This window comes from Pristiophorus japonicus, chromosome 2 (genome assembly GCF_044704955.1).
Source record: "Pristiophorus japonicus isolate sPriJap1 chromosome 2, sPriJap1.hap1, whole genome shotgun sequence".
NCBI lineage: Eukaryota > Metazoa > Chordata > Chondrichthyes > Pristiophoridae > Pristiophorus > Pristiophorus japonicus.
In genome coordinates, this window is record NC_091978.1 from 254,638,721 (window position 1) to 254,662,039 (window position 23,319).

The 23,319-nt window shown below is 43.8% G+C and overlaps 1 protein-coding gene across 7 annotated transcripts in view; it reads left to right on the top strand.

The window, feature by feature from the left end:
• Positions 1-23,319, top strand: part of LOC139245559 (5'-3' DNA helicase ZGRF1-like) — a 153,041-nt gene that overhangs the window by 79,953 nt on the left and 49,769 nt on the right. For all 7 annotated transcript variants that reach the window (XM_070871204.1, XM_070871194.1, XM_070871181.1 and 4 more), the window contains 5 exons: positions 845-1,086; positions 2,240-2,399; positions 14,822-14,899; positions 15,313-15,454; positions 22,954-23,081. In XM_070871204.1, the coding sequence (XP_070727305.1) occupies positions 845-1,086; positions 2,240-2,399; positions 14,822-14,899; positions 15,313-15,454; positions 22,954-23,081 (750 nt within the window). The remainder of the gene's footprint in view (positions 1-844; positions 1,087-2,239; positions 2,400-14,821; positions 14,900-15,312; positions 15,455-22,953; positions 23,082-23,319) is intronic.

Genomic DNA, 23,319 nt, shown 5'->3' on the forward strand with positions numbered 1-23,319 from the left:
CCATCTAATTCACTACTGACCGGGGGTGTCATACCAGAGACTTTTCTAGTCTGTATAGCTCAGCTACTCACTGAGCAGTTTATTTACCAACTGAATCACGCGGACACTCCCTATCCTATCTGGTAGATAATAACGGTAATGCTCATGTTTGTGTCTAGTGTGTGAAGGACACTGGTACTGTGTACGAAGAGCTTGCACCATTAACACTTCCACATAGAGCAAATTATATTTTTTGTTAAAAACAAAACTGAGGTTTTCTGGTAAATAAACAGCTATAATTGAAGTAAGGTGATAAAGGAAAGGATTAAATAGAATTTAATTGGCTAAAATTCTGGCCTGATAGAAACCTGCATAATGAGTCTATGTTTAATTAATTTAGTTTTTCTAGCAGTCATACAAAAGCACACATTTGTCAGAGGAAACTAGGTTGCAGTACTTAAATTGAACACACATTACCATATAACCTTGGCTTGCTTTTACTTTCATTAAGGTGGAATGTCAGTGCCCAGAGAATAGCTTAAACTATTTTTCTCCTGTTTGATTCCCATGATACTGCAGAGCACTCTTGCATAAAATGTCGACTACAGAACAAAGAAATTATATTGTGCCTTTTTTGTTTATTTTCTTTTTATCGCAAGTTGAAGAAGGGTTAAAATCAATCTCGTAGCTCATCATATTGGAAATAAATAGTTGCTTACTGGTAATCTGTGTTTGTATTAAACATTAATCATATTAAAAAGTTGCAAGTTTTAGTTTGTTACATTTTCAAAAGCCATGATTCTGTATTGTTAACTAAAAATCTATTTTATCCTTTAAAAAAACTGATATTTCTTTCAATCTGTAGTCCTTGTAATGATGAAGCAATTGTCAGGTCTGCAAGAGGAAGATTTGTTTCTCCTGCGTTAACAATGCCAGTGGTATTAACTGGATTGTTGTGCAAAGAAAGGGCAGTTGCATTGGCGACGGAAATGATACAGAAGTTTCACCTGAATACAGATCAGGCAGCTGCATTCAGACAAGTAGCTATAATGATGGCTAAGGGCGAGAGCCCCCAGGATCTCATTCTGCCAGTCACAGTCATACACGGTAAAAACATATAAGTGCTCCTTTAAAATGTTTTGTTCCTGTTCCTCTTTTTTCCTCCATCACCATTTTTAAACTTTTATGTTCAATGTATCTTAATTTAATATGCTCTAAATACCACAGAAAGACTGCCTATCCAACTCAACCAGGATATCCATCCTTTCTGAAATAATTTTTGGGCAGATCCACATTGGGACAGAATTTACTGAGCCGGCGAATGAACAGCACCCGCCGTTCGTTAGACTTGCCCTTGCCCTTTAATCTCCATGAGACTTTGCACTGGAAGTTGCTGTTAGTTGGAGATTAAAATGGTGCAGCGCCCTCTACAGAACATCTGGGACCTGTGTGAACAGTGTTTCCTTAACAAATCGGATTGAAGAATTGTTAATGAGCAGCAAAGGGTCTGAAACTGGAAGTGTTCGTTTGAATAGTGAATTAAATGTCAAATCGGGTACAGAAAGTGAAATTAAGAGAGGGAAAAATTGGATTATGAGAGAAAGAAAAAGTTTTTAAAATCTCTAACATCAGTTAAAAGCTGAAGGAATGTGACTCCGCACTTGCAAAAGTGAATTTTCAGTGCGAAACAGGTTATTAAAAAGGGTACTTAAACTGAAATGGTCAAACTCTTACTTTCCATGGTGAGTTTAGTCTATATCTACAACATCAGTACAGGAACTCACACCCTTCAATACATTGGAATGGGGAGACAGACGGTGAGATGCTGCTTTCGTGCAGCTTACAGAGGAGAGGCACATTTCAGATGGCAATTTCCAGATTTTTACAATTAGCAGCACATCTGTGTTCGCCTGAAGTTGCTGTCCAATGTGTGCATAAGTAACTGCTCACTTAGACTCACCATTATTTTTATAGTAAATTCTGGCCCACTGTCTATGCTGATCTGCTCTGTGGAACAATGCATTGTCCTCAAGTGTCCATTTCCATTTATGTTTCTGCCATAGTCATTGCATTCACTTACATTCCTACTTTGATATCCTGGATTCAGGGTGATTATTGCAATTAAGTTGTGTCTCCTCACACCTTTCTAATAATTGCTATTTCTGTGTTTTTAAAGAAAGAATTACACACAAAATATTTATTTGCTTTTTCATCTGAAAATGTCACAGTAGGTATTTATTTTTGTGACCTTTCTAATCAGGTGTCTATGGAGCTGGGAAGAGCTACCTGTTGGCTGTTATGGTTTTATTTCTTGTTCATCTTTTTGAAGAAAGTGAAGCAGCTGAGGGTACCAGGCAGGCTCCATGGAAACTTCTCATCTCTGCCTCTACTAATGTTGCTGTGGATAGAGTACTGCTTGGGTGAGTGACATTTCAATGTGACATACCAAATGTGGAACTGTTTTTACAATTATTTAATTTGACTTATAAGTACCTTTCCTAATGCTTCCCATTGGATTGGTGGTAAGTACACCACATAGGGTGGCATTGAACCCAACAGACTGGACAGGTCTCCGGTTCATAGATTGCTAATAGCCAATGAGGTAGTAAAATTATTTCCAAACTAATAAGGGGGAAAAATTGCCCACTGTTCCTCTTCTTACTGCAATTGAACAACCCACCCTGCTGGAAGTGCATGAATCTGGCAGCTGGGTGAGGACATGAATAGGCTTGTTTGCCACCAGCCTATCAAGAAGTCCATTTCGTGAATTGATCATCCAGTGCATGAAAACGAATTTCCTGATACCAGTCCTAAATTTGGCTTTTACTAGTTTGGACCTGTGTCCCCTTGTTCTATTCTTACAATTTTAGTTTAAAGTAATTTTCCAGATTTACCTTTATCATAATGTTTACTATCTTGTTTAATTCTGGCGCATTCGGCTGCATGTGTATAACCCAATCTGGAGAGGCGGATTAGTGATTTGAATATGTAAGTCACTGAATTGCAACGATATTTTAACCGGTATTTAAATTTAACGGTGCATACATGGATTTCCTGGGGTTCCTGAAACTTGCCATTGAAACCAAAGGGAGATGAGAATGGCATTTCATGGGATTCATTAAAAGTCAGGCAAATATAGCAATAAATACTCAGTGCTCACGGCTGCTTCCTTGCTTAACACTGGGAAAGAGTTTGTTGAGAATACTTGTGGTGAGAGACTAATTTCTGCACTTTGGAGGTATTGTGATCAGGATGGTTGGCGCCATAGATCAGATGACCATCAGCAGCAGCAACAGACTGCTGTGGAGATACCTACGGTAATCAGCAGAGAGGGGAGCAGCAGAGCGGTCGAGCTCAGGAGGTGCTTCCCGCGTAACAGCTTTGAGGCAAAGGCTCAGCTTCCTTGACCTCTTGGAAGAATAGTGCTACAGAGATTGTTGCATCAGGTGGTGGCAGACATTTACAGCCTCCTAGAAGAAGAGGACCAGGTGGCTATGCCTTGTGGCTGTGAAAGTGACCATTGCTCTCAACTTTTATGCCTCCGGATCTTTCCAGGGTGCTGCCGAGACATATCCAGGATCACCCAGTTGGCTGCACATAAATGTATAAGGCAGGTCACTGGTTGTTTGCCAGGGCCGGCAATTATGTTAACTTTACCTGTGATGACACTCGTCAGAATGAGCAGGCGCTCGGTTTGTGTTTCTGGCTGGCTTCCTGCACGTGCAGGATGTCATCGACTACACATGTGGCAACTGGCACCCCCCCAGATCAGCCAGGAGTATTCTTAAACTGCAAGGGGTTCCAATTCCATCAATGCTTAGCTGGTGTGCAACCACAAGAAAAGAATTATGCAGGTGTGCTCAAAATTCTCATGGAGCTACCATAATGCTTTCATTTTGTGGCTATGCAAGCTCCTCGACCTCTTTAGACCTGCAAGCAGACTTGAGGAGTAGCTGATAGGTGACAAAGGATACATCCTTCAAATTTGGCTGGTGACACAAAGGAGAAACCAACCAATGAAGCCGAAGAGCGAGACTTGAACACAAAAATCTAGGCAGTACTGAAGGAGTTCTGCACTGACAGAGATGCCGTCTTGCGGTTGCGATGTTAAACCAAGATCCTGTCTACTGTCTCAAGTGGACGTAAAAGATCCCATGGCACTATTTCGAAGAAGAGCAGTGGTGTTTATCCTTCAATCAGCATCACTAAAAACAAATTATCTGGTCATTATCACATTGCTTTTTGTGGGGGTTGCTGTGCGCAAATTGGCTGCCATGTTTCCTGCATTACAACAGTGACTACACTTCAGAAGTACTTCATTGGCTGTAAAGTGCTTTGGGACGTCCTGAGGTGGTGAAAGGCACTATATAAATACAAGTCTTTCACTTTCTTTTGCAACGAAATCCAGATGACAACCAGATGTGTCATTGTGCAAGTAATCGACATGCTCAAGATGCGCTTTAGATGCCTGGACAGATCTGGAGGCGCCCTTCAGTACTGGCCAGTCAGGGTCTCCAGAATGATTGTGGTCTGCTACGCTCTGCACAAAACTGCGCAGCATCAAAGATTGGAGCTGTAGGAGGAACAAAGGGCTGAGCACACATTGTCTGTAGACGAATCCAAGGAGGAAGATGGCGACCCCAGTGCAGCACCAGCCGCTCATATTTCTGCCCGGGGTGTCAGGGATTCCTTATAGCTGTAAGATTCAGTTAGTTTCCACCACTGGACCGATGTGAAAAATCACATCCAACAACTCCTCTCATCCCACTGACGCAAAGCAGTCCTACAGCCAACGAACCACCTATTGCACATCCCCTCATTGTTCCCATCAATTCATGCCTTCCCAGTCATCAACAAGCAACCGAAAAGGCGAATTGCCACCCAGCAACCAAGAATGGACAACACAGGAAAGTGGTGCAAACTAATCCATTTTATGTGATTGTACTAAACAATGGAAACTTTAAATTAACATTTTCTCATACACCTGTGTGCATACTCTTGGTGAATTACAAAGCTTTGACCTTCCTTTTCCTATGGCTCCTATGTGGTGCAACCCATGTGGCTTGAGCAGAGGTAGAGACAGGCTGCCCTGACTGTTGAAAGACACTTGGCCGACGATCTCTGGATGTTGAAGCCCATGAGGGCCCAGCCAAAGACTGCTCCACCTGTACCTGTGCAGGGGCAGACTCGGCCATTGGGAGAGAAGGCAGCATGTTGGGTACTGACTGAGATAGGGGGGTTGCAGCGGGTGAGAAGTGGAAGTGCTTTGAGTGGAGTTCCCACTTCCATGTCCCCTCTCGCCATCATCCCTCTCATGGGCTAGCCACACTTCACTCCTACCATTTTGCTGGAGAGCAGCTTGGTGTAGATCAGTGATGTGCTATAAAGCCAAGGCTGAGGTGTCTGTCATCCTATTTAAGGTACCAGAGTCTGCAAGACCATGGTCACGGCCTGCGTGGACTCGTGTGATTGCCGTGATCAATGTTCCACTGAGTTGCCCACTCCATCCATGGAAGAAGACATCCTCGCAATGCCCTGCAATATCAACCCTCTCATGCTTGAGCTGGATGCCTTCATTCGCTCTGCAATCATAAACATAAAAACATAAGAAATAGGAGCAGGAGTAGGCCATACGGCTCCTCGAGCCTGCGCCGCCATTTAATATGATCATGACTGATCCGATCATGGACTTGGGTCCACTTCCCTGTCCACTCTCCATAACCCCTTATTCCCTTATCGTTTATTTCTGTCTGAAATTTATTGAATGTCCCAACTTCCACAGCTCTCTGAGGCAGTGAATTCCACAGATCCACAATCCTCAGAAGAAATTTCTCCTCATCTCAGCTTTAAATGGGCGGCCCCTTATTCTAAGATTATGTCCTCTAGTTCTAGTCTCCCCTATCAGTGGAAACATCCTCTCTGCATCCACCTTGTCAAGCCCCCTCATAATCTTATACGTTTCGATAAGATCACCTCTCATTCTTCTGAATTACAATGAGTAGAGGCCCAACCTGCGCAACCTTTCTTCATAAGTCAATCCCCCTCATCTCCGGAATCAACCTTGTCAACCTTGTGAACCTTCTCTGAATTGCCTCCAAAGCAAGTATATCCTTTTGTAAATATGGAAACCAGAAACTGCACGCAGTCTTCCAGTATGGCCTCACCAATATCCTGCACAACTGAAGCAAGACTTCCCTGCATTTATACTCCATCCCCTTTGCATGGACAGTGTACGTGAAAGTCTTGCCAGTATATTGCAGATTTTCTGCTGCCGCTCAATGATTCTTTATCACCAGCACCCGGGTACAGCATCTGTGCCTTGAACTTGGTGACGAATTAACTGCACAGGTAGCAATTAACGAATATGATATAATTGGGATTACGGAGACATGGCTCCAGGATGACCAAGGCTGGGAACTCAACATCCAGGGGTATTCAACATTCAGGAAGGATAGACAGAAAGGAAAAGGAGGTGGGGTAGCGTTGCTGGTTAAAGAGGAAATTAACGCAATAGTAAGGAAGGACAGTAGCTTGGATGATGTGGAATCTGTATGGGTGGAGCTGCGGAATACCAAAGGGCAGAAAATGCTAGTGGGAGTTGTGTACAGACCACCAAACAGTAGTAATGAGGTTGGGTACAGCATCAAACAAGAAATTAGAGATGCGTGCAATAAAGGTACAGCGGTTATCATGGGCGACTTTAATCTACATATAGATTGGGTTAACCAAACTGGTAGCAATACGGTGGAGGAGGATTTTCTGGAGTTTATTAGGGATGGTTTTCTAGACCAATATGTCGAGGAACCAACTAGAGGGCTGGTCATCCTAGACTGGGTGATGTGTAATGAGAAAGGACTAATTAGCAATCTTGTTGTGCGAGGCCCCTTGGGGAAGAGTGACCATAATATGGTTGAATTCTTTATTAAGATGGAGAGTGACACAGTTAATTCAGAGACTAGGGTCCTGAACTTAAGGAAAAGTAACTTCGATGATATGAGACATGAATTGGCTAGAATAGACTGGCGAATTATACTTAAAGGGTTGATGGTGGATAGGCAATGGCAAACATTTAAAGATCACATGGATGAACTTCAACAATTGTACATCCCTGTCTGGAGTAAAAATAAAACGGGGAAAGTAGCTCAACCGTGGCTAACAAGGGAAATTAGGGACAGTGTTAAATCCAAGGAAGAGGCATATAAATTGGCCTGAAAAAGCAGCAAACCTGAGGACTGGGAGAAATTTAGAATTCAGCAGAGGAGGACAAAGGGTTTAATTAGGAGGGGGAAAATAGAGTAAGAGAGGAAGCTTAATGGGAACATAAAAACTGACTGCAAAAGCTTCTATAGATATGTGAAGAGAAAAAGATTAGTGAAGACAAATGTAGGTCCCTTGCAGTCAGAATCAGGTGAATTTATAATGGGGAACAAAGAAATGGCAGACCAATTGAACAAATACTTTGGTTCTGCCTTCACGAAGGAAGAAACATATAACCTTCTGGGAATACTAGGGGTCCGAGGGTCTAGCGAGAAGGAGGAACTGAAGGAAAAACTTATTAGTCAGGAAATTGTGTTAGGGAAATTGATGGGATTGAAGGCCGATAAATCCCCAGGGCCTGATAGTCTGCATCCCAGAGTACTTAAGGAAGTGGCCCTCGAAATCGGGGATGCATTGGTGATCATTTTCCAACAGTCTATCGACTCTGGATCAGTTCCTATGGACTGGAGGGTAGCTAATGTAACACCACTTTTTTAAAAAGGAGGGAGAGAGAAAACGGGTAATTATAGACCGGTTAACCTGACATCGGTAGTGGGAAAAATGTTGGAATCAATTATTAAAGATGAAATAGCAGCGCATTTGGAAAGCAGAAACAGGATTGGTCCAAATCAGCATGGATTTATGAAAGGGAAATCATGCTTGACAAATCTACTCGAATTCTTTGAGGATGTAACCAGTAGAGTGGACAAGGGAGAACCAGTGGATGTGGTGTATTTGGACTTTCAAAAGGCTTTTTGACAAGGTCCCACGTAAGAGTTGCAAATTAAAGCACATGATATTGGGGGTAATGAATTGATGTGGATAGAGAACTGGTTGGCAGACAGGAAGCAGAGAGTAGGGATAAACGGGCCCTTCTCAGAATGGCAGGCAGTGACTAGTGGGGTGCCACAGGGCTCGGTGCTAGGACCCCAGCTATTTGCAATATACATCAATGATTTAGATGAAGGAATGAAGTGTACTAGCTCCAAGTTTGTAGATGACATTAAGCTGGGTGGCGGTGTGAGCTGTGAGGAGGATGCTAAGAGGCTGCAGGGTGACTTGGACAGGTTAGGTGAGTGGGCAAATGCATGGCAGATACAATATAACGTAGATAACTGTGAGGTTATCCACTTTGGTGGCAAAAACATAAAGGCATAATATTATTTGAATGGCGGCAGATTAGGAAAAGGGGAGATGCAAAGAGACCTGGGTGTCATGGTACATCAGTCATTGAAAGTTGGCATGCAGGTGCAGCAGACGCTGAAGAAGGCAAATATTATGTTGGCCTTCATAGCGAGAGGATTTGAGAATAGGAGCAGGGAGGTCTTAATGCAGTTGGTGAGGCCGCAACTTGGAATATTGTGTTCAGTTTTGGTCTCCTAATCTGAGGAAGGACATTCTTGCTATTGAGGGAGTGCAGCGAAGGTTCACCAGACTGATTCCCAGGACGGCGGACTGATATATGAGGAGAGACTGGATCGACTGGGCCTGTATTCACTGGAGTTTACAAGAATGAGAGTTGATCTCATAGAAACATATAAAATTCTGATGGGACTGGACAGGTTAGATGCAGGCAGAATGTTCCCGTTGTTTGGGGAAGTCCAGAGCCAGGGGTCACAGTCTAAGGATAAGGGGTAAGCCATTTAGAATCGATGAGGAGAAACTTCTTCACTCAGAGTTGTTAACCTGTGGAATTCTGTACTGCAGAGAGTTGTTGTCAATTTGTTAGATATACTCAAGAGGGAGTTAGATATGGCCCTGACGGCCAAAGCGATCAAGGAGTATGGAGAGAAAGCAGGAAAGGGGTACTGAGGTGAATGATCAGCCATGATCTTATTGAATGGTGGTGCAGGCTCGAAGGGCCAAATGGCCTACTCCTGCACCTATTTTGTATGTTTCTATGTACCTCAGCTCCTCGAACGATTCATTTTCTGGGAGCTCCACCAATTGGTGCTGTACACGTTAAAGCCCTGGCAGGGAGAAAAGATGTGAATTAGTACTGGCAAGATAAGAATGTTGCTACTTAGCATTATGAAGATGATGACATTTCATTCACTGCAACCTGACTGAATGTTGTATGACATGTGGGTCGCTGATATTTGATTCTGTAACCACGTAGCTGGAAGGTCCCCATCTCCCTTCTCTGATGGTCAGGGATGCCAAAACACCACTGATCTCCAGTGCTTCCTTCTCTGCATTTGTTAATTATGAAATCTGTGGAAGACCAACTCCGGTTCTCTCCCTCTGCTTTCTGTTTTGTGCTTTATTTTGCGACAAGGGAAATAACAGACCTATGAGTGACTGCAATGGCATGTGTTAACCCAATGGATGGAGTGCATTTGGTGAGAGTGACCATCAGGGAGAGGCAGTGGTGGATGAATAGATGGGGATGTGAGCAAGTGTATAGAAAGAGAATGATGGGTGCACTTGCAAGGTAAGTGGATGTGAGGAGTAATGTGACGGAGTAGACTTGACAATGCAACTTTGAAAAGAACGCAAAGATTCTATAATAGTTTACCAATATGGTTCTGTAAAGGATAGAAATAATTAGTTGACGACAAAAAAGAATTAAGAACTTATAAAAAACTGGAATCCTATACTCCTGGTGTGTTTTAGTACGCAGTTAACAGCTTGAGTGACAACAAACAGTGCCATGTGAAGTGTTTTGAGGATGTGCCTGAGGCATTCATTCATTCATCTTCTCAACATCTGTTGCTGACTCCTTTCACAGCTCACCTGGTCTATATGATGACTCTTCTGTTGTTACTTCCTTTTACTTGCAGACCTGTGGGAAAAATATGTACTGTTTGATCAGAGAGAATATATTTATTGAGCATACTGTTCATGCAGCCTTCTTATTGATCTGAGGATATGGCAGCAGCTAGATATGCGTCGAGGAGGAGGCGGCGCGGTGAGTCGGGAGGCCTATAAAAGGCCCATAAGTCGAGGAGGAGGCGGCACGGTGAGTCGGGAGGCCTATAAAAGGCCCATCAGTCGGGTAGCGGTGGCAGCATTGAGGAGGAGGCCAGCTGATGCAGGGAGCGAAGGCAAAAAAGAAGTAGAAAGAAATCAAAGGGTGATGTCACAGCCAAGGGGGTAAGTGATTGGCTGGTGATTGGTGAGTAGTTTTTCTTTTTTCCTTTTCCTTTAGCAGTAGGTAACCTTTATCATTTTTGCCAAATTAAGTTAATCTAAGGGTTAAGTCATGGCAGGAGAGCTTGGACACGTGTCATGTTCCTCTTGTGCTATGTGGAACTCGGATGCTTCCAGTGTCCCTGCCGACTACATGTGCAGGAAGTGTATCCTGCTGCAGCACCTGACAGACTGAATTGCGGCACTGGAGCTGCACATGGATTCACTCTGGAGCATCTGCGATGCTGAGGATGTCACGAATAGCACGTTTAGTGAGTTGGACACACCGCAGATAGAGAATGGGTGACCAGCAGGAAGAGCAGTGGAAGGAAGGTAGTGCAGGAGTCCCCTGCGGTCATCTCCCTCCAAAACTGATGCACCGTTTTGGGTACTATTGGGGGGTATGACTCATCAGGGGAGGGCAGCAGCATCCCAGTTCATGGCACCATGGGTGGCTCTGCTGCGCAGGAGGGCAGGAAAAAGAGTGGGAGAGCTATAGTGGTAGCGATTCTATTGTAAGGGGAATAGATACATGTTTCTGCGGCTGCAATCGAGACTCCAGGATGGTATGTTGCCTCCCTGGTGCAAGGGTCAAGGATGTCTCTGAGCGGCTGCAGGACATTTTGGAGGGGGAGGGTGAACAGCCAGTTGTCGTGGTGCATAGAGGTACCAACGATGTAGGTAAAAAACGGGATGTGGTCCTACAACATCCAGGGGTATTCAACATTCAGGAAGGATAGACAGAAAGGAAAAGGAGGTGGGGTAGTGTTGCTGGTTAAAGAGGAAATTAACGCAATAGTAAGGAAGGACATTAGTTTGGAGGATGTGAAATCCTTATGGGTGAAGCTGCGGAATACCAAAGGGCAGAAAACGCAAGTGGGAGTTGTGTACAGACCACCAAATAGTAGTAGTGAGCTTGAGGACAGCATCAAACAAGAAATTAGGGATGCGTGCAATAAAGGTACTGGAGTTATCATGGGCGACTTTAATCTACATATAGATTGGGCTAACCAAACTGGTAGCAATACGGTGGAGGAGGATTTCCTGGAGTGTATTTGGGATGGTTTTCAAGACCAATATATCGAGGAACCAACTAGAGGGCTGGCCATCCTAGACTGGGTGATATGTAATGAGAAAGGACTAATGAGCAATCTTGTTGTGCGAGGCCCCTTGGGGAAGAGTGACCATAATATGGTAGAATTCTTTATTAAGATGGAGAGTGACACAGTTAATGCAGAGACGAGGATCCTGAACTTAAGGAAAGGTAACTTCGAGATGTGAATTGGCTAGAATAGACTGGCAAATGATACTTAAAGGGTTGACGGTGGATAGGCAATGGCAAACATTTAAAGATCACATGGATGAACTTCAACAATTGTACATCCCTGTCTGGAGTAAAAATAAAATGGGGAAGGTAGCTCAACCGTGGCTAACAAAGGAAATTAAGGATCGTGTTAAATCCAAGGAAGAGGCATATAAATGGGCCCGAAAAAGCAGCAAACCTGAGGACTGGGAGAAATTTAGAATTCAGCAGAGGAGGACAAAGGGTTTAATTAGGAGGGGGAAAATAGAGTATGAGAGGAAGCTTGCCGGGAACATAAAAACTGACTGCAAAAACTTCTATAGATATGTGAAGAGAAAAAGATTAGTGAAAACAAACGTAGGTCCCTTGCAGTCAGAATCAGGTGAATTTATAATGGGGAATAAAGAAATGGCAGACCAGTTGAACAAATACTTTGGTTCTATCTTCACGAAGGAAGACACAAATAACCTTCCGGAAATACGAGGGGACTGAGGGTCTAGTGAGTAGGAGGAACTGAAGGAAATCCTTATTAGTCGGGAAATTGTGTTGGGGAAATTGATGGGACTGATGACCTACAAATCCCCAGGGCCTGATAGTCTGCATCCCAGAGTACTTAAGGAAGTGGCCCTATAAATAGTGGATACATTGGTGATTATTTTCCAACAGTCTATCGACTCTGGATCCTATGGACTGGAGGTTAGCTAATGTAACACCACTTTTTAAAAAAGGAGGGAAAGAGAAAATGGGGAATTATAGACCGGTTAGCCTGACATCAGTGGTGGGGAAAATGTTGGAATCAATTATTAAAAATGAAATAGCAGCGCATTTGGAAAGCAGTGACAGGATCGGTCCAAGTCAGCATGGATTTATGAAGGGGAAATCATGCTTGACAAATCTTCTAGAATTTTTTGAGGATGTAACCAGTAGAGTGGACAAGGGAGAACCAATGGAAGTGGTGTATTTGGACTTTCAAAAGGCTTTTGACAAGGTCCGACACAAGAAATTGGTGTGCAAAATTAAAGTACATGGCATTGTGGGGGTAATGTACTGACGTGGATAGAGAACTGGTTGGCAGACAGGAAGCAGAGAGTCGGGATAAACGGGTCCTTTTCAGAATGGCAGGCAGTGACTAGCGGGCTGCTGCAGGGCTCAGTGCTGGGACCCCAGCTATTTACAATATACATCAATGATTTAGATGAAGGAATTGAGTGTAATATCTCCAAGTTTGCAGATGACACTAAGCTGTGTGGCGGCGTGAGCTGTGAGGAGGACGCTCAGAGGCTGCAGGGTGACTTGGTCAGGTTAGGTGAATGGGCAAATGCATGGCAGATGCAGTATAATGTGGATAAATGTGAGGTTATCCACTTTGGTGGCAAAAACAGGAAGGCATAATATTATCTGAATGGTGACATATTAGGAAAAGGGGAGGTGCAACGAGACTTGGGTGTCATGGTACATCAGTCATTGAGAGTTGGCATGCAGGTACAGCAGGCCTTCATAGCGAGAGGATTTGAGTATAGGAGCAGGAAGGTCTTACTGCAGTTGTACAGGGCCTTGTTGAGGCCTCACTTGGAATATTGTGTTCAGTTTTAGTCTCCTAATCTGAGGAAGGACGTTTTTGCTATTGAGAGAGTGCAGCGAAGATTCACCAGACTGATTCCCGGGATGGCACAACTGACATATGAGGAGAGACTGGATTGACTGGGCCTGTATTCACTGGAGTTTAGAATGATGAGAGGGGATCTCATCGAAACATATAAAATTCTGAAGGGACTGGACAGGTTAGATGCAGGAAGAATGTTCCCGATGTTGGGGATGTCCAGGACCAGGAGACAAAGTCTAAGGATAAGGGGTAAGCCATTTAGGACTGAGATGAGGAGAAACTTCTTCACTGAGAGAGGTGTTAACCTGTGGAATTCTCTACCGCAGATGCCATTTTGTTGGATATATTCAAGAGGGAGTTAGATATGGCCCTTATGGCTAAAGGGATCAAGGGATATGGAGGGAAAGCAGGAAAGGGGTACTGAGGTGAATGATGAACCATGATCTTATTGAATGGTGGTGCAGGCTCGAAGAGCCGAATGGCCTACTTATTTTCTATGTTTCTATAACTCGTGGCTCATCCAGCTGATTATTCAGTTATTCTGATCATCAACTTTTACTTTCCGTACAGGAATGAAGTTTAAAAGTAGTTATTTCCTTGGCCTGCTTTAGGCTACAAATACAATTCATTCAGTCTCCACATGCTTCAATCGTGGGTTATAGGCAAATGCACGACATTTGCTGGATGAAAAAAATTGCCAATAATTTCTCTTTCGTTTCAGTTCTGCTTTGGGAGTTCAGTGGTTAAATAAGGACATTTATGGACTGCATCTCCGGCTGTATATTTTCTATCTCTTGGGCTCTATCACTGCTGTTTCTCCAGAAATCTGATTTTTACTGGGAGTACATCGCGGTGGACTGGTCATATCGGAAATCAGGAAAATTCCCAAATGTCCCTGTCCGTGGTTCCATAGCATTGTATTATCGGTGCTGCCTTTTTCCATGAGAATTCAGAAGAATCACATGCCCTTTCGATGGAGTCAGTCTGCTCTTCGCTTATTAGGCATAGTAACTCAGGACCATCTCATTTTCTCAGTTAATGTCATTGCCACTTGCAGCTTAAAGCTTTATTTTACAAAAAGGAAAACATTGTGCTTGATAACTGTTTTAGTATGACGTTTGAAATTTGAGTACTTCATCTCTAATTTTTTTCTGTGCAAAAACTTGCAGGTAGGGTGCAGGGTTCCCTCAAATGTTTGTTTTGTGCACAGTCTCTTTAACTGGCTGCATGGCCCATTCAAATTTCCGCACATGCGCGTTTCTTCCATTGAAAAGCCTAAGCAGGAACGTTGGTGGGGAGCACACACACTGATCCAGCTACATGTACATACAATGGTGCAATTTTGATTTTAGTCCATAAAACGTGTTCAGTTCTTGCAGGGTCACTGAAAATAACCGCAGGGATGAGGTTTTGCATTCCTTGAATGGTGGTGTGCTGTTCCCTTGAAAACAATTGCAAAACTGTACAAAATACATTTTAATACTCATTTAATCAAAGATATTATTTTTATGTTGCAAAATAAATTGATGTTTGTTTATTTTAATTAGGCTTCTGGAACTAGGATTCGATAGATTTATCAGAGTTGGAAGCATTCGGAAGATTGCCAAACCCATCTTACCATACAGGTAAGCAGGATTGCTATAACCTATTTTTGTCCTGAAAGAAATTATATTACAGTAGAATATTTTTGCTGTGGGTCGGGAATAGATTACATTGACCACAGATTAATATCAGTTCTGTCGACTGGTAGCATTGTGCCCCTGGTAGTAATCTGAATGAGTGTAGCAATAAATAAATATACAGCATGTTGAATAACTTCCGGCTATTGTACGTGATATTGGCTGGGAAATTCCTCACTGTGGCATGCTACACCTCAGCCAGCCACATGGGGGGGTGTGGGGGGCAGGCGGGCGGTGTTTGGATTGGGTAAGCTTTCAGTTTTTGTTCTCTCTCCGACTAATCTCTGTTCAGTTGACGTTGCTATCAGGAAATCTTTGTTATTATAGGCAGAAGAGGTTTAATTTTTATGTTTTATTAGTTTGCATGCAGGTAGTGACAGTGAAGAACTGCGAGAGCTGCAGGCTCTCCTCAAAGATGATTTGACGCTCGTAGAAAAGATGCACGTGAGAAGGAGTATCGAGCAACACAAACTGGGCAGGAACAGAGCTGTGCTCAAGGAGGTGAGAATTTGTTTTTGGCATTTAGGGCTCAATTTTCCCCAATGATTTGCGCCGTTTTTTTGGAGCAGGCTGCTTTTTCTGGCCTAACTTAAAAATCCACATTTTCCCCAATCAATTTGCACCAACGTAACTCATTTAGTTACGATTTTTTTAGGTAAGTTTTTTTTTCATCCAAAGGGGGCGTAACCAGCCACCTACGCCAATTCTGACCATTTAGGGAACTTTGGCCAGCTGATAATTACTCCATTTCTGCTTAGTCCAGTTAATGCGGCCTCTCCAGAAAACCCTTGCGGAGAGTTAAAGAAATTGGCGCAGGTAAGTAAATCGGAGGCCATTCAGCCTGGGCTCTGGGCAGGGAGCGGACTGGGAGGGCACTCGGGGCCAGGGTCGGCGGGGGAGGGAGCGGACGGAGCGGCAAGCTTGGAATTAAGTAGGGAGAACTAACAGTTAAACTCCTTCGGTCCAATTAAATATACTTTGCCACGTTATTGGAGGTTGCCCCACTCTCCTGGAGACAGTAAGATCTCCGATCTAGGCACCTTCTCCGACCGCATACAAATTGAGCCCGATAAAACAAGAACTAAGTCCGATCTGATTGTCCTAAAAGTTATAATAATTAAGGGGTCCTCCTACGCGACTAAACCTTTGATCCACAACACGTGGAGCCATATAAAAATTAAAATTATAAAAAATAATAATCGGCGGTTTCGGCCTTATACAGACAGGCTCCGACAAACACCGACAGACAAACAGTCGCTTCAACGGCAGTAAATAAGCAGCGGACCCGATCTCCACCGATTTTAAAAGCTGCATTAAATCAAGTTCTCCCCAGACAATTTAAGTATAGTTTACAAAAGTATAAATGAGTAAACTTATAAAATTGGGACACAGACTTACAGACAGCCTGCAGCGTGCTGGGACGAATCAGCATTCGGTTTAACAGTGGATACAACTCCCCAGTTCCAGCAGACTGATTCCATAGACTTTTAAAGCTGAGCTAAACTCGGAGCTGTATTGCACATGCGCGTCCATTGCAGCGACGTCAAAAACATAAGTTTTTTCCCCCGCGCATGTGCAGAAGGCCCGGCTGCGTTATTCGGCGCAGACAGCAGGCTCCACCTCCACCTCCCCCCCCCCCCCCCCCCCCCCCGAGGCGACTGGACACGCTGCGCGGCTCCGGATTGCAGTTTAAAGATCGGGGAAAGTTAGTACAATTATTTCTGGCACATTTCTGGACCTAATAACCCGGCGTAACTCTGGCAATACGCCAGAAAACGTGCTTGGACAAAATTGAGCCCATAGTCTTTATTGAAATAAAATCCATTCATCAGCACAGGCCTTCATAAATGTGGAACACGGTGTTTGTTTCCTGAACCCAGACCAAAGTAAATGTCTCTGTATCCTGGTTTTCTGGATTATTTTTGCTGAGGCACGATATAAAGACATTTTCACAAAATACCAAACCTGAAGTTGCTTTTTCTTTGACACTGACTGTCACTTAAAGCAGGGGTTAATTATATAGGTAGTATCATCAATGGTAAGTTCTTACTTCCAAGTTTGCCAATGACAAAGATAGGTAGCACGGTCAGCAGTGTAGATGAAAGCATAAAATGAACGAGTTATTAATAGATTAAGCGAATGGGATAACCTGGGAGGTTCCCATCTCTGATGGTCAGAGATGCCAAAACGCCACTGATCTCCAGTGCTTTCTCCTCTGCAGTTGTGAATTGTTAATTGTGAAATCTGTGGAGGCTCACCTCCGGTTCTCTCCCTCTCCCTAGTGTTTTGTGCTCTCTTCTGCAACAAGGGAAAGAACTGACCTATGAGTGACTGCAATGGCATGTGTTCACCCAATGGATGGAGTGCATTTGGTAGGGTGACCAATCAGGGAGAGGCATCAAATTTCATAAGGATCAGGGTGTGTGACAAAGAGTTACAAATTACAAAGAGTTATGAATAGATTAAGCGAATGGAAAACATTGTGGCAAATGGACTTCAATGCAGGCAAATGTGAGGTCATCCACTTTGGACCTAAAAAGGATAGAACAGGGTATTTTCTAAATGATGAAAAGCTAGTAACAGTGGAGGTCCAAAGAGACTTTGGGGGTCCTTGTAGATAGATCGTTAAAATGTCATGAACAGGTGCAAAAAATAATTTAAAAGTCTGGCCTTTATATCTCGAGGACTAAAGTACAAGGGGGTAGAAGTTATGCTGAAAAGCCCTGGTTGGACCACACCTGAAGTACTGTGAGCAGTTCTGGGTACCACACCTTCGGAAGGATATATTGGCTTTGGAGGTTGTGCAGCATAGATTTACCAGAATGATACCTGGACTCCAAGGGTTAAATTAAGATGAGAGATTACACAAACTGGGGTTATATTCTCTGGAATTTAGAAGGTTAGGGGGTGATTTGATTGAAGTTTTCAAGATATCAAGGGAAACTAATAGGGTAGATAGTAAGAAAATATTTCTGTTGGTTGGGGATCTAGGACTTGGGGGAAAAGTCTAAAAATTAGAGCCAGACCTGTCAGGACTGAAGTTAGGAAACACTTCTACACACTATGTGCCCAAATTTCCACATGATTTGCGCCTGATTTTTAGGAGCAACTGGTGGAGAACGGACTATCTTAGAATTCGCAATTCTCCACATTTTTTTTTCTGCAGTTCTAGTCAGGTAGAACAGTTCTTCTTTGGAACAGAATTTTTTCTTCAAAAGGGGGCGTGTCCGGCCACTGACGCCTGATTTGAAAGTTTCCACAGTGAAAACGTACTCCAAACTAAAGTAGAATGGAGCAAGTGAAGATTTTTGTAGAACTGAAAAAACCTGTTCTACACATTAAAAAATCAGGCGCAGGTTACAAATCAGGCGTCCAGAACGAGGTGGGGGGGGGGGGGTGGAGGGAGGGGGGGGAAGGGAACTCATTAAATTCTACAATCAATCCTTATTTATACTTATACAAATATTATACAAATAAATCCAACCTGAATAAACATTTATAAGCAAAGAAAAGATTAAATAAACCATCTTCCTACCTGTGTGAAAGTGCTTCAGCCAGGAAGAATGGTGCAGCAAGCCTCACAAAACGAGGGAGCCAACCGAAAGCGAGCGGGGGGGAGGAGGGAGCCGACCGAACGCGGGCGGGGAGGGGAGGAGGGAGCTGACCGAACGCGGGGGGCGGGGGGAGGGAAGGGAAGGGAGCCAACGAACGCGGGGTTGGGGGGAGGGAAGGGAAGGGAGCCGACGAACGCGGGGGGGGGTGGGGGGAAGGGAAGGGAGCCGATGAACGCGGGCGGGAGGGAGGGAGCCGAACGCGGGCGGGAGGGAGGGAGCCGACCGAACGCGGGAGGGAGGGAGCCTACCGAACGCGGGGTGGGGGAGGGAGGGAGCCGACCGAACGCGGGCGGGAGGGAGGGAGCCGACCGAACGCGGGGGGAGGGAGGGAGGGAGCTGACCGAATGCGGGGGGGGGGGGGGGGGAAGGGAATGGAGCCGTTCCAGACGGCTGGCGGGAAAGAAAGAAGGCTGCAGGAAGCCTCAGAAATTGAGGACCCATTTCCCGACGGCAAAAGGGGGAGGTCGTCGGGAAACGGCTGCCTCAACTTTCTGAGGCTTCCTGCACCCTTCTCACTGCTACAAGAAGCCTCTGTGCTGATGGCAATGTACTTTTATTAAAAAATGTTCAAAAACTAAACAGCTACAAAGAACTACAAAAATGGCCGAGTGCCAATGTTTTTTTCACACTGAGCATGCTCCAACGCGCACGTGCAGCGTTGCCGGCAGGAAAAAAACTAATTTAAATAGTACCCGCCCCCTCCCACTTACAAAATCGGCGCGAGTGTAGGCTCCGCCCCTATGGGTGCTGCGCCAGGCAGACAAGGAGCTGCAAAGCGCTCCAGAATCGCTCGTTTTTTTTCCGGCGCCGTTTTAGGCGCGAAAAACGGGCGCCCAGCTCGGAGGGGCACCCATTTTTTATCATGTGGAAACTTGGGCCCTAAGAGTGATAGAAGTTTGGAACTTACTTCCACAAACAGCAATTGATGCTCGATCAATTGTTAATTTAAAATTGGAGATTGATAGATTTTTGTTAACCAAAGGTATTAATGGACATGGGCCAAAGGTGGGTATATGGAGTTAGGTCACAGATTAGCCATGATCTCATTGTATGGCAGAACAGGCTCGAGGGGCTAAATGGCCTACTCCTGCTCCGAGGATCCTATGTTTCTTACTCAGAGATCACTCTAAGTTTTCACAAGTAATTATTTTAAGTCTTATTTCGTGTTAGATAAAAGAAAGAAACAACTTGCGTTTATATTGTGCCTCTTACAATTTCAGGTCATCCTAAAGCGCTTCAAGGTCAATTAAGTACTTTTATTGTAATTTAGGGCAACACAGCAGCCAATTTGTGCACAGCAAGGTGCCACAAACAGCAATCGCTATATAATCTGTTTTAGTGATATTGCTTGAGGGATAAATGTTGGCCAGATCACTGGAGAGTTCCCCCGCTCTTTTTGAAAACTGCCATGAAATCTTTTATGTCTACCTGAGAGGGAAGATAGGGCCTCGGTTTAGTCTCATCTGAAAGACGGTACATCTAATAGTGCAGCACTCCTTCAGTACTGCACTGAATTGTAGCCTGGATTGTGTGTTTAAGCCCTGGAGTGAGACTTGAACTCCATGATCTTCCGACTCCGGTGCGACAGCTACCACTGAGCCAAGGATGGCACAGTTACTTTTTGTAATCAGTCTTAGAAAAATAAAATATAATGTATAGTTATTTATAATGTAAATGCTTTATGTAAGAAAGCTTAATTTGGATTTGTGTCAAGTGTGATTATGTTTTGGCTTCAAATATTTTTATGTTGTATTGTTCCCGAAAGCAAAAATTAATGAACTGTTGGCTGTGACTATTTGTGTTGTGTAGTATAATGGGAAAACAAATAATAACGAAGGAATGACCATTGAAATGATTTAAGTAATTAATGGTATTTGAACTAAAGGATAAATGACTGGAGAAAGTTATTTGGCTGTTCAGATCTCTGCTAATTTTGCTCACTAATGCAACTCCATAAGAACTCTGGTACATTGCCCAGGTGTCAGTTCTTCTGCCGAGACAGAAAGTTTTAGCAGGCTGATCTATCATAGAGTTTCACAGCTGAGCCCAAACCTGCCCTCACCCTACATCCACACAAACACTCATTTTCCAGCATGGGTAACTGGATAGCAATCAGGAGTTACAATCCTGGCTAATATTTGCCTTCCTAGCCCAGGAACATTGAAGGCAAATGCAGTGTCTTCCTACTGCCGTCTCTGAGATTAGCTAACTCAGCATAGACCAGGAACCAAACCCGTGACAAAAAGCAAAATACTGCAGATGCTGGAAATCTGAAATAAAAACAGAAAATGTTAGAAATACTCAGTAGGTCAAGCAGAATCTGTGGAGAGAGGAAGGGAGGGTTAACGTTTCAGATTGGTGACCTTTTGTCAACCCATGACCCTCTGGTCTTTATAGCTTGGTGCTGCACCAGTCAGTGCCTTTACACACTAGCCAATCAGGGAGACAACGCACTCATTGACAGTACCAGTTTATAAAATACATCTTAGGAAATTGGTTTAGATTTGTACAAAGTATTGATGTATTTTATGATACACAGGTTAAATATATACATTTGTGAAAAAGTACTACTTTCTTTCATTCACAAGTTCACACAACAGAATGCACTTAATTTAAAGTTACAATATTCACATGCAGTCGCCACCACATATAGTGGCTCGTTTTTGCTAACGCAATTTGTCCACTATATGAGGTGGATGGTAAAACCATCAGTGTCCCTAATAACGTCCTCCAAATGCCCTTAACATGATTAGAAAATTAACATGTAGATACAGCAAGCAAATGGCATGTTGGCCTTTATTGCAAGGGGTTGGAGTACAATGGGGGGAAAATCTTACTACAACTGTACAGGGCTTTGGTGAGAACACACCTGGAGTACTGAGCATAGTTTTGGTCATTTATCTGAGAAAGGACATACATGCCTTCGAGGTGGTGCAATGTTGGTTCACTAGATTGATCCCTGGGATGAGAGGGTTGTCCTATTAGGAGAGATTGAGTAGATTGGACCTATACTCTGGAGTTTAGAAGAATGAGAGGCGATTTCATTGAAACATATAAGATTCTGAGTGGGCTTGACAGGGTAGATGCTGAGAGGTTGTTTCCCCTGGCTGGAGAGTCTAGGCCTAGGGGCATAGTCTCAGAATAAGGGGTCGGTCTTTTAAGACTGAGAGGAGAAGGAGGAATTTTTTCACTGAGGGTTGTGAATCTTTGGAATTCTCTATCCCAAAGGGCTGTGGATGATCAGTCATTGGGCTGGATTTTCGGATTTCTCCGTTTTTGGGCAAAAACGTCAGCGATAGGTGACAATTACCGTTTTCGCTGTGTTACCGATTTAAGGCCTAACTTTCGGCACTTGGGGTCTGTGCCGGGGCGCAGCACAAAGGGAGGCGTTACACTATTATTCAGGACGCAAAAACACTATCCTCGCCAACTTTAGTGTGGGGCCGGGAGTGTTGCAAGAGAGGCCTTGGGAGCGGAGGGGGGGATCAAAATAACATTCAAAAAACACTACCAAGACCCTTAACTAACAAATTGCTGCAAACAAATAAAAACTTTAACTTGCCTTTTTTTCAGTTTTTCCAATTTACCGCAGCTGGCAGGGGTGCTAGGTTTTACCTGGTGGTCTTCTGGGTGAGGCATACGGGTCGGGTGAGTGCCGAAATTCGGACGGTAACGCAGTCCGAGCCGTTACATGTCCGGCGCAGCTCTCCAGCACCACCGCAAACAAGGAACCAAGGATCGAGACTGGGTTTTCGCCACGGAAGGTCAAAAACATGGCGAAAACCCAGTCGCAAACCACCCGAAAATCCAGCCGGTTGAATATATTCAAAGCTGAGATAGATAGATTTTTGGGCTCTAGGGGAATTGAGGGATATGGGGATCAGGCAGGAAAGTGGAGTTGAGGTTGAAGATCAGACATGATCTTATTGAATGGCGGAGCAGGTGTGAAGGACCGTATGACGTACTCTTGCTCCTAATTCTTATGTTCTTAATTCCACTCAGCAGAACCACTTTAAATAGTAAAAATGAAATTGCTCTGCCCTGGTTAATTTCAAAGTTCCTGAACTGCAGCTGCTGCAATTGTGAATGTCTTTCAGAAATTAATACTTAATAAGAGGGCAATTCAAATACATTAAAGCAGACAGACAGAAAGTGACCCCAAACAGCTGCTTGAACTTCCCACTTAATACAGTTTAAATTGCGCCTTTGCCTGTGGTAATGGCAAATGGTTGACGCCCGACATAGGCGGCAGTCCGGAATAAACGGGGACAGTGCAAGTGGTGAGGACTGTATTACTATTTCAATGGCTTATAATAGCAAAATCTATATATGAATCCTTGTGTTTGTTTCTCTTTATTTCTTTTTTTGTTTTCTGTCTTTGTGTAGGTGCGTGTGGTGGGAACCACTTGTGCTGCATGTCCTTTCCAATGTATGAACAACCTGAGCTTTCCATTGGTGTTGCTGGACGAGTGCAGTCAAATCACAGAACCAGCGTCTCTTCTGCCTATTGCAAGGTACTGCTGACCTATGGCAAGCTCATTGTTTTGTTTATAAATTGCCACATCTCTCTTCACAAATGGTAGTGCTGGTTGCCTATCTGATACTGAGGTATTAAGTTACAGAGATCAATGCAAATTGTTACATCCAACAAAAGGAAGAAAACCCCATTGCAGCAGATGTGTGTTTTGTTGCTTAGTACTTCACAGACGTTCCTGTTTTTGTAGATCTGAAATAGGGAACTTTTTCGAAAAA